Genomic DNA, 16,868 nt, shown 5'->3' with positions numbered 1-16,868 from the left:
CACATTTATGCATTCAATGTTATTTAAATGTTACTTGTAGATTAAATGCATGACTTAATTAGTTACTTGTTCAATGCATTCCTAATGCCATGAGTATTTGATTGCAATATAATGTGCACAGCAATAATTCTAACAATAATTTACATTTTGAAATATATTCTTGTAGGTGTTTTGGAGCTTTGACTACAAACTATTTGCACAGCATCAAACGTCCAAACCCTCCACCCTCACCTCACCACTGCTTTTTGATCGAGCTCTCTGGCGACCAATTGATAAAATATGTTCCTCTGAGGGCGGGAATAGGGAAATGTATATTTTTTTTTTAGGAGGAGGGACTTCCTTCAGAGTTGTACCAGGATGGCAGGCAGCTGCTGGGCTGACACGTAACTAAAGTTAAAGGTGCTATGGAGGCCTCGTCGGGGACTTGAGGTTCTACTTTCCTATAAACTGCAGTTGAATTGCGACGGAAGAAAGTGAGTTTGTGCAGGAAGAGGCCAGCAGGAGCAGTCGGCCTCGGTCCGTCCTGCCGTGCAGAGCAGGAGTTTGACGTGAAGAGAAAAATCTGAGCGGCTGCTTTGAAGTCGCAGGAGAGAGTCGCGAGACGATGTTACAATAATGTATATGTTTGCACTTAACTCGTATTTCTGCGTGGAAATGCTCGAGGAGTGAGAGGAGAAGGGCTTTTTTTTTTTTTTTTCTCCACCCAGTCTTCACCAGGGGGTAAAAAGTTGAGTCGGAAGTTTCCAGCAGCAGAGACGGGGTTTTCTCGCGCAGACAGCGGGGAGGGGTGCGGGTCCAACATGGGAAGCGGGGTGTGCTCCCGGAGGCAGCGCAGGATCTTCCAGTGTCTCCTGCTGGTCACCGTGGTCTGCGGAATGATGTACGGGGGGATGATGTCGTACGAGATGCACAAACAGCTCAAGAGGACTGAAGTGATGGCACTGAAGTACCAGCAACATCAGGAGTCTCTCTCGGCACAGCTCCAAGGTAAACACAGTGACGGTGATGTTCAGGTGACAGGTGATCGTGAGAACTCGAATGTCACGCCAGACTCCACTAGGAAAACCGCTATTTTATTCTTGTCATGCTTGTTTTCAAAGCTTAACACCTCTTAAAAAAAACCGTGATGATTTAATATGATTCATTACGAAACATTGTTCAGTTCGGTATCAAGGTTTTAAATCTGCCAAAATAAACAGTGGGTGGTGGTTGCATGCAATGCCAGGCATACACGCCTATTTGTGCATGTGTGTCAAATGAAATGAAAGGCGTCTCTACTGAAACGGTCTGACATGCCAAGCAGTGATTTACCAAGAGCCTGCCTTTGACCTGACCTTAGGTGGCCTAATCCTGTGATGAAGTTGTAAAGTTCAACAGACAGTGCATTTGGCCGGACAGGTCTGCCTTTTGCATAGTTGTACTGTAAAACTGAAATAAGACCCCACTCTACCCTGAAGTGAGGTTTACTGCTGACTGGAGGCTATGATACACACACATAAACACACACCTGGTTGTAATCCGTGTGTCCCCAGGCTCACCTCGACAGTGCACAGATTAGTATACTTTAAAGTCATGAGGTCAACTATAACATCTGCTTCGTTCAGCCACAGCTGTAGGAACAGAACAAGGGAAAAGAGGGATCATCACCTTGGTTTCATGCAACGGTGTTACAATGTTATGCAAAGTATTGGCTTACTTTTAAAACACACTTTAGGGTTCAGCCAATGTGTGTTTTGTAGCCGTACTGTAGTCCTTTCTGGTCTACCTGTCGACAGTGTAAGCAGGCTTTACCATAATAAACAGGTACATTTGTCATAGAACGGTTTGACCTTGAGCTATGAAAACAATAATTATGTGTGTTTTGCAAATATTTTAGTCTCATGTTCATCATGATCGATGTTCTGTGTATCTACTATCAATGAATCAAATAATAGTTTCCAGTCCTGTGTGTTGAATTTTGATAGTGGGGGGATTGCTAAAATATTGTTATTTTACAGTACTTCAGTACTGGCAGTTCTTCAAAATGTGATAAGATACCTGCATTTTACAGATCTGTTGACCTACAGTATGTCTCCACGTATTAGCAGAAGGTTTCTACAGTCGTGTCCTGCAGTAACCTCACAGATTGACTCCCTAGATATAAACACACACTGCTGTGCTGACAGGATGTGAGGTTTTGTGTCATGCCATTATGCCATGAGTTTAAAATTAACACTACTAGCTGGGCGGAGAGCCCGCTCCTACATTGCTTCAGCTATTCAGGACAAGGTTCGTGCCCACATCAGGAAGTCAAATAGTGTGTCAGGGTTTAAACCTTTAATTTAAGGCAGCCTTTGATCCACCTACACAGCAGTCATCTCTTCCTGTCGTCCACAGCTCGGTCCAGCAGACCTACCATGGAGCTGCTTATATCTGCCATCAGTTTTCCTCGAACTAAGCAGCTGCTTTTAGTCAATTTCAGGTCCACGTTATACAAATGGCTCCTGAAAACCTGCAGCAAAGCCGATGCATCCAGAAATCGACAGTCTGACAGTTTAACGCGACACATTGAATGAATCTCTCAACATGTGCACCACACCCTTACTTTCATTGTGGAGTGATGGATTATTCAGTCCATCACAAGGCACCGGTCACTTGATATCCACGGCTGACTGTTGATTGCTGTTTTTTGTGTCCTATATTTAGAGGTGGATCATAGCTGGGGGGGGGGGGGGGTGCCGTGAGTCAGCCATATTGATTCACTGTTGCCCACTACAACCACAGCCGGGCAGTAATTTAAAAGGATCAGCTGGCACTTTGTGGTTTTGCATGCACTCTGACAAATGTGTGTCCCTGTGATTTGCCACCCATTCACTCCCCCCTACTCTCACACACACACACACACACACACACACACACACACACACACACACACACACACACACACACACACACACACACATTGTTTACATGTCATTTGCAAAACATTAATCAAATGGAATAATTGCAGCCGTCTCTAAATGTTGTAATATTTTTTTACATCACCAACTTTGTCGTCGCCTGCAGTTAATTATAACGAGCGCTCTTTTCCCAGCAGTAGATGTGTGTGTTCTCCTTGGATTCAACAGACCTGATTTGGGGTTTTTTTTGTATTTCTTTAACACTAATGAAAACCTGTCTACATTCAGAAGACAAACTGAAGATCAAAACTAAATCCCTCTTTTGATTTTAGGACTTTTGTAAGTCTCAAATGTCTTTGTCTTGCCGGGTTCCCACCTGTCTGAGCTGTCGAAACTCACACCACCCGGTCTCTGTCGTCTGAGCAACCTTTTGTGTTAACACTAATTAATGTGTAGTTTTATGTACAGCTATGGGTTTACTGGGTATAAAGTTACCTGTGTGGGTTACGTTAACCAGCAGGAGGGGGGGAAATAAAGCCGCAGGGATAACCACGAGAGGAGGAAGTTTGAAAACCACAATATGTTTTGGTGGCAGCTTTGTGAAAGTGAGCGCCGCCTGTTCAATCGGTTCAAACCAATGCATACATTTAGCAATCTTTCATGCAAAAATGGCAAAAAATGATGCTTTTCTCTGTATTGTATAATATAGAACTGGATATCTTTGGGTTTGTGTCATTTTTAGACGCCATCTAGACACTGGGATGGACATTTCTCGCTATGTTATAGACAAATCCAATGAATCAGTAGTTTCAGCCTCAACTGTGGATTCTGGATCGGTTAATTTGTTGTGGCCCAGTGTGGAGCTTGATGTGCGGAGGGTAGAAGCGTGTGAGTCAGATTACCTGTTGAAGACAGTAGTGATTACAGTGCGCACGGCTCAGGTGCTCCCTAAACTCTTTGATCACTCAGGCAAAAATAAATATACAGACATGAATCATTCATACAACGCAGTGTGCATTATTGGAATCATAATGAATCTCACTCCTTTCTAAAGGGTCTCCTGTGTTGTGTGTGTGTGTGTGTGTGTGTGTGTGTGTACTCAAGGGTGGGAGTGTGAACACACACACACACAAACACTCCTCAAACAAAGTCTTGGAGCCAATTTCCCTGTGTTAATAGTATTCACAGTGCACACTAACTTGGACAAATCCAACCAATCCAGTCTTCTCCGCATCTAAACCAACAGGCCAGTAAAGGTCACCACCATAGAGAGCTCCCTTGTTCTCGCTCTGCCGATGGACTTTAACTGCACCTTAGAGGAAATGCTTCGTCGGTCTAAGGGGAAACCCTCAAACAATAAATGTTCATTCACATGCTCATTGAGGTTTGAACGAGATAAGGGGATGGTGCAAAGGGAATCGGCGTGAATAGAAGCTCCAGGGAATGTTTTTAGGAATAGTGGTCTGTAGTACGTTTCTAATTGTACAATGGGGACATTCATTAATAGCTGGTGGGCTCAACAAGACAATATGTTATTTATTTTCCTGTCGTTACCTCGTCCTGTTATGTTTCATAAATAGTTGTTTGTGTGAAGCACAGTGACTTGCTGTATGACTGTGTAAATTATGACTTTGCCTTATGGCGCTATTTAATGGATTTTAATAATTCAACTGCACGTTGAAATTACGTCCTTTTTTTTAGACTGTAGCCTCTTTGTAGCTGTTGCCCTGCTTGTCTATGTTGTCCCCCAGAGACGGGGTGTGTTTGAGTGGCCTGAGCTGAGCTAAGAGCAACGTGGCCTCATCTTTGGCACTCCTCCCTGCTGAGCGGGTACAGAGCCTCCGACAAGCTGAATAAAACCTCCCTAATCGCATGTATGTGGACGTCCATCAGATGAAGCTCAGAGAGGTGTGAAGTAATTCATGCGGTCACTTCATATATCAAGAGAGATTATTTGGACAAACGCTTGTTTGAAGTTTGTTGGATTGCAGCCATTTTTAACCAATTAAACCTGAAGGTCACATGTGACTTCTTAGCGTCTAATGATGTGAAGTTACCGTATAGCATAATGGCTCTGCACACAGCCGAGTCTTTGTAAAACTGTGTGTTGTCAACACTGTAAACTGGTCAGGGCAGCGTCCAGGGATAAGTGTGTGTAAGAGGTCATCGTCTAACATATTAAACATTGTTTTCCACATCTTGGTCTAATTTGCATAACAATGACCTGCGACGACAGGTCTGATGTCACTTAAGGGAAGGATATAGAAGGAAAATAGGTCCTAAAATTGAGCCCTGGAGCACTGCACATGTTGTCGGGTCCAAACAGGAGATACGGGCAAAAATAAAAACCCATTGCAAGGCTGCATTGGATTAGATATACCAACCCACTGCATCAAATCTCCAGGCTGCACTTAAGTCTAGCAAAATGAGAATGGAACAATCTCCAACATCTGTATTTATTAAAAGGTTGTTTATGACCCTGAGAAGGGCGGTTTCCAAAACCCCGTACTGCCTGACCGGGCTTCTAGAAGCTGCATGAAACTGTCTTTTCTGAGAGGGATCCAGGTCTGGATGTAGGCATTCATGAAATAGTCAGAGACGCAGCTGGTAGAAGGAGAAATATTCACTATGTTGAGCAGACGGGGCAACCAAATTCCAAACGTCTAATAAAAATGTTGAGGGCATTACATCAGCTGGATTAAGGGAGGGTTTCAAAGGAGTCACAGCTGCACGAGTCAACAGGTCTGTCAAAACGATTGTTACCTTCAATTTATTCAGTTAAAAGGTCTAAAAACCTAAACGCTCATCACTAGATAAGTTAATTTAGATATTACTTTGACTGCCTTCAGTTTCTCCTGGTTTGTCTGCATCTTAACTTTATGTGTCCCTGAACCTTCCTCTGTTTCACTCTCCGTTTCTTTTCTGTTGATGATTCACGGTGCCCACATTTGCTTCTCTTTCTTCACTTCTCCTTCTCAGTTTATATTTATATTTTTATATATATATATCTCAATTAACGGAAAGTCTTTATTCAGCAACTGTGCATTATGTGCATTATGTGCATTATGTGCATTATGTGCATTATGTGCAACAGAAGTGGGCTTACAACAGCAGAGTAGGTCACAGGTGTTTGGAGAGACAACTGGCCTGCAGTCAAAAGCGTGGGAATAAAAACTCAAAATGACTAAAACTGCCTTTTGAATCTGAATCACAAAAAGTGCATTTGAATGAAAGTTCATATCAAAATTGAGTAATAATACACATTTTACATTTTTAAGACATTGCATTACATTTTTGATTGTGTTACCCTAAATATAAGCAGGACATTCTGCAGACACACACACACACACACACACACACACACACACACACACACACACACACACACAGGCTTCGTTTGAAGATGGGTAGAGCAGGTGAACGGAGCAAGTTGACAAAAGAGGACAAACCTGCCATTACTTATTCATTCGTTGTATTGTTTGTGTAACTTTCTGTTGTGTCGTCTTCAGAACACTTTATTACGTTGTGTTATTTCCATCCTCTGCTCTGCTGCTTCCTAATTCCCCACACGGATTATTTCAATTATATTAGTTTTAATCTTGAATCTGATGAAGGTGAATAATGAGGGTAATAAAAGAAGAAACTGTGGAGATAAGAGGAAGACAGCTGGAGGGAGTAGAAGTGAATGAGTTTTCTTATTCGGACTGAGATCCTGCGTTCGTCTAAAACTCTCCTGTAATCATCCACACTCGTGATTGTACGACTGCTTGAGGCAGACACAACCCACCCGGCACAGAAGCAGCTCGTAGTATTTGTAAATACCTTTTGGACCACCAGCCTTGTGAGGAATACCACAGCTTTCTGCCGATGGACGAGCTGTCATGTCCTTATATCACCGTCTGGTTGAATAAATATCACACCTGGCTCTCATATCAACCCTAATACGCTCGTCCTATTTCCGTCCACATCTCTAAAATGGGTTATTCGTTTGTGCAGTGCACATATTTGTAGAACAGTTCTCTTTTTGTTTACCTTCCAGCCGGCACAAACAGGTCAAAGCGCTCATTAAACCTCTCTTTTCTCTCTCCCCCCCCCCCGCCCCATGTGTTTTATATGTTCAGTGGTGTACGAGCATCGCTCCCGGTTGGAGAAGTCTCTTCAGAAGGAGAGGTTAGAGCACAAAAAGGCCAAAGAAGGTGAGAAAAATAACATCTACGCTCAATTCTGACTCTTGAGGTATATCTCCATTGGAAGGTATCCGTTGGTAGAACACATATTAAACTGCAGTGCAGTATAATATAGTGTTCACGAGCTTTGATGACCTTTGACAAAGGCTAAATAATAGTGTGATGTAATGTAGTACACGTTCTTACAGCTGTGTGAAAGTAATAAGTATTTGCAACAAGGTGAGGATGTGTAACTTCTCTTGTGAATGAACTGAATTATCAAATTGTGTGTTTGTAAATGTAAAAACTAAACTTGTTTCTGTGTTTTAGATTATCTGGTTTATAAACTCGATACGCAGCAGTCGCTGAACAAGGAGAAGGTCTGTTTCCACCTCTGCTGTGACGTCTTTGAACTTTCTTTTATATAGTTTAATCTCTCATCACCTGTCCGCTTGCATTGCTTTAATAAACACTGCTGCTATAACTCTCAGCTGTAATTCATCTGCTCACCATTATCTGTGGCGACCAGTGAGCCTGAACTACAATGTTTGTTATGCTCCAACAGCAAGACTCCAGCAGCAGATTCAATTCTCTACAAGTGCAACATCAGATGCTGAAGGTACAAACACCGTCCGACACGTCATTAACACAGACACGCAAGCGTCTTCCTTCCTGTCGTCTTTTGTTCACTCTCTCTGACCTGATCACACCCTTCCTCTCTTTGATAAGAAGTGTACGTGTTGGGGGTTTCAGTTCTGCGTTGAAGAATAAACACTTTCTACAAGCTTTACATATTGTCATGTGGTGACGATAGTCTTCCTCCTGCGTCAGAACCAGCAGGACGACCTGAAGAAGCAGTATTACGATCTGCAGGAGCAGCACCACGTCGAGGCCGACGACCACAACCGGCTGCTGGACGAACACAAAGAGCACTACGACAAACTGCAGCAGGCCAAAGAGGGAGAAATCACACACCTCAAAGGTACAGATGCTCTCACGCAGAGATGTTACGGCAGAATATAAAGTACCAATGCAGTGGAGCTTTCTGCAGACGTGTCATCATTTAACCTTCTTACTTTGTCTCCATCTTCTGACTTAATACTGCAGTAGTATAAGTGTGCAGATCTACACGGGTCAGTATGTAGTGAAACCCGTCTTCTGGTGACTTCTAATCACATGATAATGCATTATAACAAGTATTATATATTATAATGTAATGCAACTATGGGAATTATATGATCCTTGCATATAATACTTCACCTTAAAAGTCATTAAAAGCTTTATAATGCGTTATGATTCTTGTTTTAAAGCTTTGTGAGCATTTACAAGTGCTTATAACTGTAATTATACAATGCTAGAAGCAGATTATAACACATTATAATTCATTGTAGGCGTTATAGAAAGTGCTGTTTGTGATTGCAGATAATGTTTATAACCTGAGAGAGGAAAATAAACAGCTGAGGAAAGCCCACCATGACATCCACACACAGCTGCAGGATGCACAGGTGAGAACAAACCTTCTACTTCCTCTTAGTGTCACCTTAAGGCCTTACGTGAAGATAAATGGTTCGCTTTGGTTGCACTTGTGTGTCCAGGTTCAGCATCAGAACATGAAGGTATCCCAGAACCAGCTCGCACTGACACTGGAAGACCACAAGAGTGCGCTGGCTGCAGCTCAGGTAGGACGATGCAGTCTCATTGTTTACGCCTGTCCCTGAATAAAAACAGCTGATTGCTGCATCACAAGCCTTATTGTCACATATCTTTCTTTATATAACCTGGAGTAATAAAAGGCTCTCGGATATATAAAACACATTTTTGACTGGACGGCTGCAGAGTTGCCTTTTTAATTTGCCGTGAGAATGGGTTGTTTGTTTTGTTTTGCATGTGAGCAGTTAAGCTGCAGAGACGAGGGCGGTGTCAGCGCAGTGAAACAGCCAGGTGATGGCGAGTCTCTGTTACTGCTGTACAGTTTGTCAATAAGCTGATGAAAGACACGCTCAAGTCCTGCTCTGCATTCCTCTCAGACTTATTGTTCCCTTTACTTGAACCTCCACAATAAAGCAGTTTGGTGTTGCTTGGTTTTTGGGTAATTAGATCAGATGTTCCTGCTTCTCCCTGAGACTGACCTTTTGAAATGGTTTATTGAATATACAGAGCTCTGCTAATTTGCCTTCCTCCTCTCCGTCTGCATGAATTGATACTCACTTCTCTTTTCATCTCTCGCTTCCTGTCTGTCTCTATTCTCTCATTTATTTTAAATCCTGTCCATCAGTGCTTCTGCTCGGACACACACACACACACACACACACACACACACACACACACACACACACACACACACACACACACACACACACACACACACACACACACACACTCCAGGGCGTTTGGTTTGGTCAGGGCTGTCAGAGCAGTACATCTAAAGCACGTTCCAGACAATCAGCCAGAGAGATATAATGGAGGGAGTGGAGCGAGATAAAGAGGAATTTAGCAAGAATCCTTAGAATGTAACCCTGAGGCCTGGTTTCAAAGTGTGTGTGTACAGCAGAGTGGCCTTTAATGGTATACTGGTCCAAACTGGATGTACGTTTGAAAAGAAATGTCTGTAGGGAATAGGGAATGTTACAATTTCTACAAAATAAAAGTCTTTTTTCTTTACAAATGCAGGAAAGCAAGTGGCTGCATGATGTTAATAAAGGCTGTCTGTACTGAGCAGACATCAGAGGACAATTCATTGTCACATTTAATAGCATGCAGTATGCTACAGATGGTGCATGGTAGAGATAGAAGTGTGCCGCACTCCAGGAGACTGAAATCTGTCTTTAGCACACGGGATTTAAAACAAGTCCCCAAAGCTGGCATGGAATAAACGTTAGATTCATTGTTTGCTTTTTGTTTATAGTTAAACAATAACTTTGCTATTTTGAGACTGTCTTGCAGGACAGCTTGTGTTAAGATGACATCGACTATTTCTCAACTTAAGCTTCTTAAGTTTAAGTATGTTTAAATATTTCAAAGTAAAGTACCATAACTTAAGTCTGCACTGGACGATATCCAGCCTCTCCGGTCAGACTTTATAGGATTGTTTGAATACTGAGAATCATGCAGCAACACACGGGTTTCACTCTTTGCACACCTGTGTGTGTGTGTGTGTGTGTGTGTGTGTGTGTGTGTGTGTGTGTGTGTGTGTGTGTGTTGTTCCCTTTAGGTGCAGGTGGATGAATACAAGCAGCTGAGGGAGTCCCTGAACAGGGTGCCAAATGTGAGACAGCCGGAACAGAACTCTGCTCCACAGCAGCCGCAAGCAGCTGCCAGAGCACCAGAGACCCATATGCATGAAGAACAGGCCACGAGACTGGAACAGCCCCACAAAGAGGAGCCCGCCCACGGGGAGGACGACACCGAGTCCAGGGTAATGTGGGATTCTTTGGGATCACTGTAATATCAAGACAAAAGAAATACTCTTAAGTATACAAACACACAAATCTAATTATTGCTCTTGTTGTTTTGTCTTCAGGTGAACCATCCGGAGGAGGAGGAGGAGTCCCACCCCACTGACAAAGAGGAGGATGGAGAGGGAGAGGCTGAGAGGAGGAGGGAGCTGGCAGAGGAGGAGATGGCTCAGGCAGGACAGCCTCAGAAGCTGGAGGAGGACCCGGACCAACCGCAGGATGAGCAGCAGCAGCAGGAGGAAGAGGAGGATCCAGCACAGGAACAGCCGGACGAGAACGCCCTGGACCGACAGAGACGGCAGCCACAACCGGTCAGAACTGGTTCAGACGACGCAGTTTTATCTAAACAGGGTTCAAAGTTCAGTTCAGTAGGTCTGGTTATCGTTTAAAACATGACGACACCAGTACTAATAGAGTACCCTCACCCTTCATGTACCCATCACGTGAACAGACGCATTCAGTCGTGTAAAATGCCGCCAATATTTATTAAATAACTTTATAAAACTGTATGAAGAAGCCTCGCTGAACTCCCTAACCCTAGGGATGATTTGAATACATATGGTAAATTAGCATAATAAGAAACTTTGTAATGATAAATGAGTCACATGTGTCCTTGGCATATTGGGGACATAACTTCTGCTCAAATTGAATTGCTTGAGGGACCAGAATAAATGACTTCCCTCAGTGTTCACTTCTTTTGTTAACGGCAGCTTGCTCATTACGTGTTGTGCTCAGTGTGTTATGCCGTGTTTGATTGATTCTGTGGCTCTACACGTTGGTCATTTGCATCTATTTGTCTTCTCAACAGGGTCTCCATCCAGAGATGCATCGGGACACCCAGCTGCAGCACGAGGCGCACGCCCAGGTGGGGCGCGTGAAGTCGGCCTACGAGCAGCAGCAGGAGCAGCAGCGCCTGGAGGCTCAAAGGGCCGAGGAAGGCAGGCAAATCAAGATGCGACAGGAGACCCTGCAGGTCCAGAGAGACAAGGTGCTGCAGGAGAGGGAGCAGAGGCTGAAGCGGCAGCAGGAGAGCGAGCAGCAGCAGCACAAGGACGCCGACAGACGGGAGCAGCTGCTGAGAGAGGAGCACCACAGGTCAGATTTCAAATCAGAGCTGGAATCAATTAAACTCAGTTTGGTCTCTAGCAATGCAGACACTTTGACTTCTCACCACCCTGTGCTGTCATTAGGAAGAGGAGCGAGTACGAGAATATGGACAATGATATTGTTCAAGGAGAAGATGACCGGCACACTGACGATGAAGAAGGTGAGACAGGAAGAATGTTTATCATTACATTGTATTAGCATAAAGTGTTTATTGATTCTATTCGCAGTAGGGCTGCAACTGATCCGATTAATCTGCTGATTATTCATTTGGTCTATAAAATGTCAGAAGATAGTGAGAAATCTCAGTTTCTCCAAGGTGATGTGTTCAAATGTCTTGCTTTGTCAGTCCAACACCCAAATATATTCCCTTTAATATGATTATAAACAGAAAGAAGCAGTAAAATCTGCATTTTCTGCCATTTGTGCATGAAGAATTATCAAAATAATTGGCGACTAATCGATAAGTCAACTAATCTCTGCAGCTCTTCTTTCAGTAAAAGAGCGTTCAGTAGCAGGCGGTTCATCTGACGTGCACATGTTTGCGTTTGTTAACAGACCCTCACATGTTACACGAAGAGGAGGAGAATCCAGAAGTGGATCACAGGGTGCCACCACATCAGCAGGTGACTGTCCACGCCGCTCACTCCCATCTGTTAACACGCGTCTCCTCATCGTCCGTCTATCCTTTCAGCTCATTGAGTCTCTTAACATTCACACCAGTGTATCATGTGTCATACGTCCATTCACTCATCCGTCCGCAAATCGATTCTTTCCTCCTCCCCGCCATCATCTCCCTCGATCCATCTTCCACTTGTCAGTCAACCCAGCGCTCTGTTCAAGCTTCTGAATACCAACAAGGCAATTAATACAGCATTACAGTACACTAACGGCCACGATCACTTTCCTCTGCCAGACATCCTCCGTTATAAATCCCCACGCTGCAGTTTTATTACATGCTTTTTATCGCTATCGATATTAACGCACCATATACCCACTAGTCCCACTAGTATTGGATCTATTCCTCTTTTATTCTGTTACTTTATGAACTCTCCTCCTGCAGGGTGTTGGTGACCTGGACCCTGAGGACGACCCCAACAACCAGGGAGAGGACGAGTTTGAGGAGGCTGAGGACGACCAGCCGCAGCACAGGGTCGCAGGGGAGGAGGAGGAGGTGGTGGTGGTGGTAGGGGAGGAAGAGGAGGCTGCGGCGGCGGCCAAGCACAAAGACACACACCCGGGCCCCAAACAACCTGCTGTGGAGGAGGAGCTGGTGGTGAGCGACGGTCAAATACACAGAACGTCCTCTGCACTTCTGTTGATGCTGGATATAGTGTCTGACGTAGATCCAATGTTAGAGTTTGAGAACTGAAGACATCACAGGATCCAGGCACATACATGATGTTTCAACTTGTGTGTGTGTGTGTGTGTGTGTGTGTGTGTGTGTGTGTGTGTGTGTGTGTGTGTGTGTGTGTGTGTTCAGATCGCCGGAAACCCAGATCAACAGGAAGACACGCTGGATGACCAGTACCAGGAGGAAGTAGAGGACGAGGTGTGTAACGCTCGGACGCTTTTCTTTACATATTTATTCAAGGTGTAACGTGGAGTCTCCCGCAGGAAGCCTGGGAACTACAGTAAGACGAGACGCAGGAACAGACTTGCTTTTACTTTTCATTTCGTTAATTCCTCGTTCCATTGTTGCCGCCCTAAAGGTGCAGGAGGACATCGCTGGTCAGCAGAAGAGAGAGGAGGAGCTGGAGCTGGAAGGAGAGGATACATATAACGAGGAGAACATAGAACAGGTGGGTTCTTCTGCGTCCTCACGTCACCGCGTTTGAACATCTATCTCCAAGGTGTCCAGGTGCATCATGGGAGATGTGTGGTGCTTCTCATGTAGCCGAGACACAGACATCAGTAGAAGGGAGGCACCTATTGATACCATTACATAATGCTGAAACATATCATATTATTGTTGTACACGGTCAAATGTTTTTGCATCACATCCGGAAAGTAATCTTTACAACGGTGACGTGTCCCTGTGTCGGCCGCACAGGGATGGAGCTGCGTGTGTTTGTCCCTGTAACCTGAACCTCGCCCGTGCAGGTGAAGGAGGGAGATCAGGTGTTGAGTCTGTCCGGGTGTCGGGTCACCACCTTCGCTTGTTCTCTTTTTTTTTTTTTATTTGCCCGAAGAGGAAAATCTGTTTGAATGAAGAAGCTCACACACATTTCATAACGTTGAAATAAATGTAGTATATGATTAACTTGATGGGTTGATATTTCTAAGATTTTAAGAAGTGGCATGATCTCCAGTAATGCACAAACTTTGACATCCAGCACCTGAGCTCCAGGTTTATCTCAAGTGTCCTCGAGCGAGACACTCCCTACTACGTCCTGTTGTGCAGCAGAGCCTGACTCCTGACCTCCTAAGAGAGTGGAAGAGACTGACTTGTGTTTCAAACTCTCTCTCTCCAGTGAGCGCACTAATGTTTCTCTGTAATCTGAGCCTTCACTTCATTCAGCTTCATTCATCCGGCACAGTTGTTCTGACGGAGGTGTTTCAGTTGAACCTTCGCACACAAGCCACTGCTTCCACTTATACACAATACATTCAAATGGTTTGTGTTGCAATCGTGATGGAGGTGTTCAAAGTGTGACGAGGGTGAATGGAAGTGAGAACACATTACAGGAGTTATTATATTAGATACCCTTTTAATATAACTCCCACATAAGTGCGTCAGAATTACCTGTAAAGTCTTAAATGATCATCTTTTAGTAATAAAGACATCCAGCATGGGATGTTCACACGGCTGCATCTCATCGCGTGCTTGTGTTTTGCTCCAGGATGAAGAAAAACACCACGAGGGACCAAAACTGGAGGCGGGTCACCGAAAAGGGGCCGAGAATAACGAGGAAGAGAATTACGAAGAGGAAGAAGAGGAAGTCGAGGAGGATGGCAAGGGAACCAATCGGAGGGCAGAGATGTAAGACGGACGCAGACGTTTACCAGATGCAGTGCCTCCATAGAGCCTTTCAGGTCTTTCTTCCCCCCCCTTGTTTCCCAAAGGAATACAGCCAGCCATCCTTTCACAGTTCCAATTAGGAAAATAAGGGTTTTATGCCTGGAAGATGGGACGCTGTTCCAAACTCTGGGGATGGAGCCGAGCAGCTTACACTGTGGAAATGGACAGAATGTGTGGAGCAGAAATGGGATGTATACTGTATATTTCTTTTATTCATTTGCTTTTCTGTCTACTCGCACGTCTGCCTGATTGCCTGCCTGGTTCTGTTCAGGCAGAGAATGTATTTCCTTCATGTGCTGTCTTTGAATACGTGTAAAGAAAGCAAAGATAAATTATGTTACTCTGCTGTCATCATGTTCAGGCCTTTATACGCATGTCGTATGCAGACGGTTGTATTCTTCGTAGAGCTCAAATCTTTATTTACATCTTGCATTCCAATCGCTCAAGTTTTCTGTTATTTATTGTTGATTGTAACAACTCTGACAATCGTAAAAATTGACAATTGTTTCCCCGACTGAGCTAGTTTGTGTCATAATAGCTTTTTACCAACTATTCCCTGGCGGATACGCGGCGGAGTATTTCCACTGGATATTTCTGCAAATGCCAGCCAAAAAAGACATTTGTGGTGAAGCCGTTCCACGCTGAAAGTGTCACTCTGAAATGTGCCTTTACCAGGTCTTAGTCATTGTACATGTGGAACACCTTATAAATAGGACAGGAGAGATAACAGTGTGCCAGATAGTGCGGAGCCTCCTGCATATTGCTTCAGGGCGATTTCATGTCGACTGCTGGTGTGAATTAAATTCACAAACTCGAATGCAATTTACTGCAAACTCTAGTCTACTGTACAATGTATAGTGAAGCACATGCTGACAGTTTGTACATTTTCTACCAATTATATTTGATACGAAAAAGTGGGATTTTGATTGATTTTTGAACCGTGTGTGTGTGTGTGTGTGTGTGTGTGTGTGTGTGTGTGTGTGTGTGTGTGTGTGTGTGTGTGTGTGTGTGTGTGTGTGTGTGTGTGTGTGTGTGTGTGTGTGTGTGTGTGTGGAATAAAGAGGTCAAAGGATTTCAGGTGCTATCGGATCAGAAGTAGGTTTATTTGCTTTGGTGTATAATGGAGCAGTCATAAACATAGTAAGAGAAATGACTAGAAATTAAGAGCAAATATTGAAAATAAAAGAAATATTATAGAAAAATGTGTACAAGAAACAAATATAAATAAAATACATTAAGAATATGGACAAATTACTGTGACTAAATAAAAGTATTTTGCAGAAAATGTCCAAAATTGTGAGAGCAATGTGCACAGTACGGATTCAAGGTGGAGGAAAACTACCTGTAGCTACTTCCATCCCATAAAAGCTAAAACAGAGTATTATGTAGCGCTAACTCAAACCCTAAAGTTAGTTTTTAGGATGTCAGCTGCAATTTAGTCTTTTTGAATAGAGTTAGAGTTAAGGATCGGGCTGTGTTTTATTTTTACATGTCCGTACTGCCTGTGGGAAAGAAGTTGGGATGAGCAGCATCATGTGACGCTTCGCTGAGAGTGCAGGCTGCAGAACAACACTGCAGGCCAGAGGAAATAGACGGTGTGTAAAAAGAGGTTTTGTTTAGAGGAGTTCTTAAATGAGTAACAGTCAAAGTCTCTACAAGTTAAAGAAAAGCAGCTTCTGTTTTTCCTTCGCCTTTAACACAGAATATGAGATACTGCGGTCCTGGCAATCCTCGCTCCAGCACGATTTAAATGTATAAATCAGGTGTTTCTGGAAAGTGTTGCAAAGTTTATGAAGCGTAGTTTAAGTAACAGCTGTGATACTAATTTGGGATTTTTCCATCACAACTTTTCTGAACATATTTGATCAAAATGAAGCGTTACAGTGAGTAGTTTAGAGAGGGGACAGGAGATCCATCCGTCACCCTGCGGCTGCTTGTGAGAAGCATTATCTGGGTATTATAATATATTATATATAATATATTATATATTATATAATATTATATTATATATATAATATAAAATTATATATAAATGATATATATATAATATATAATATAGTATATATAATGTATAATATATTATATATATAATATATTATATATTATATATAATATATACTATATTATATATAATATATAAATATTATATATAATACATTCTATATAAGATATATATATATATTATCTTACTATATATAAATATTATATATAATATATTATATATAATTTATATAATCTACAT

General features: G+C 43.1%; 1 protein-coding gene across 1 annotated transcript; it reads left to right on the top strand.

Moving 5' to 3' along the window:
* Positions 1 to 354: 354 nt before the first annotated feature.
* Positions 355 to 15,540, top strand: golim4a (golgi integral membrane protein 4a). Its single transcript, XM_029447094.1, has 16 exons — positions 355 to 987; positions 7,001 to 7,075; positions 7,376 to 7,425; positions 7,611 to 7,664; positions 7,877 to 8,027; positions 8,468 to 8,550; positions 8,641 to 8,724; positions 10,257 to 10,460; positions 10,566 to 10,811; positions 11,309 to 11,595; positions 11,691 to 11,767; positions 12,163 to 12,230; positions 12,668 to 12,880; positions 13,088 to 13,156; positions 13,317 to 13,406; positions 14,448 to 15,540. The coding sequence occupies exons 1-16, from the start codon at positions 801 to 803 to the stop codon at positions 14,589 to 14,591; spliced, it is 2,082 nt and encodes a 693-aa protein (XP_029302954.1). The 5' UTR covers positions 355 to 800; the 3' UTR covers positions 14,592 to 15,540.
* Positions 15,541 to 16,868: the final 1,328 nt, after the last annotated feature.

This window comes from Cottoperca gobio, chromosome 13 (genome assembly GCF_900634415.1).
Source record: "Cottoperca gobio chromosome 13, fCotGob3.1, whole genome shotgun sequence".
Lineage (NCBI taxonomy): Eukaryota > Metazoa > Chordata > Actinopteri > Perciformes > Bovichtidae > Cottoperca > Cottoperca gobio.
Note: the sequence above shows the minus strand (reverse complement) of the source record. Positions and strands in the feature narration are given on the sequence as shown.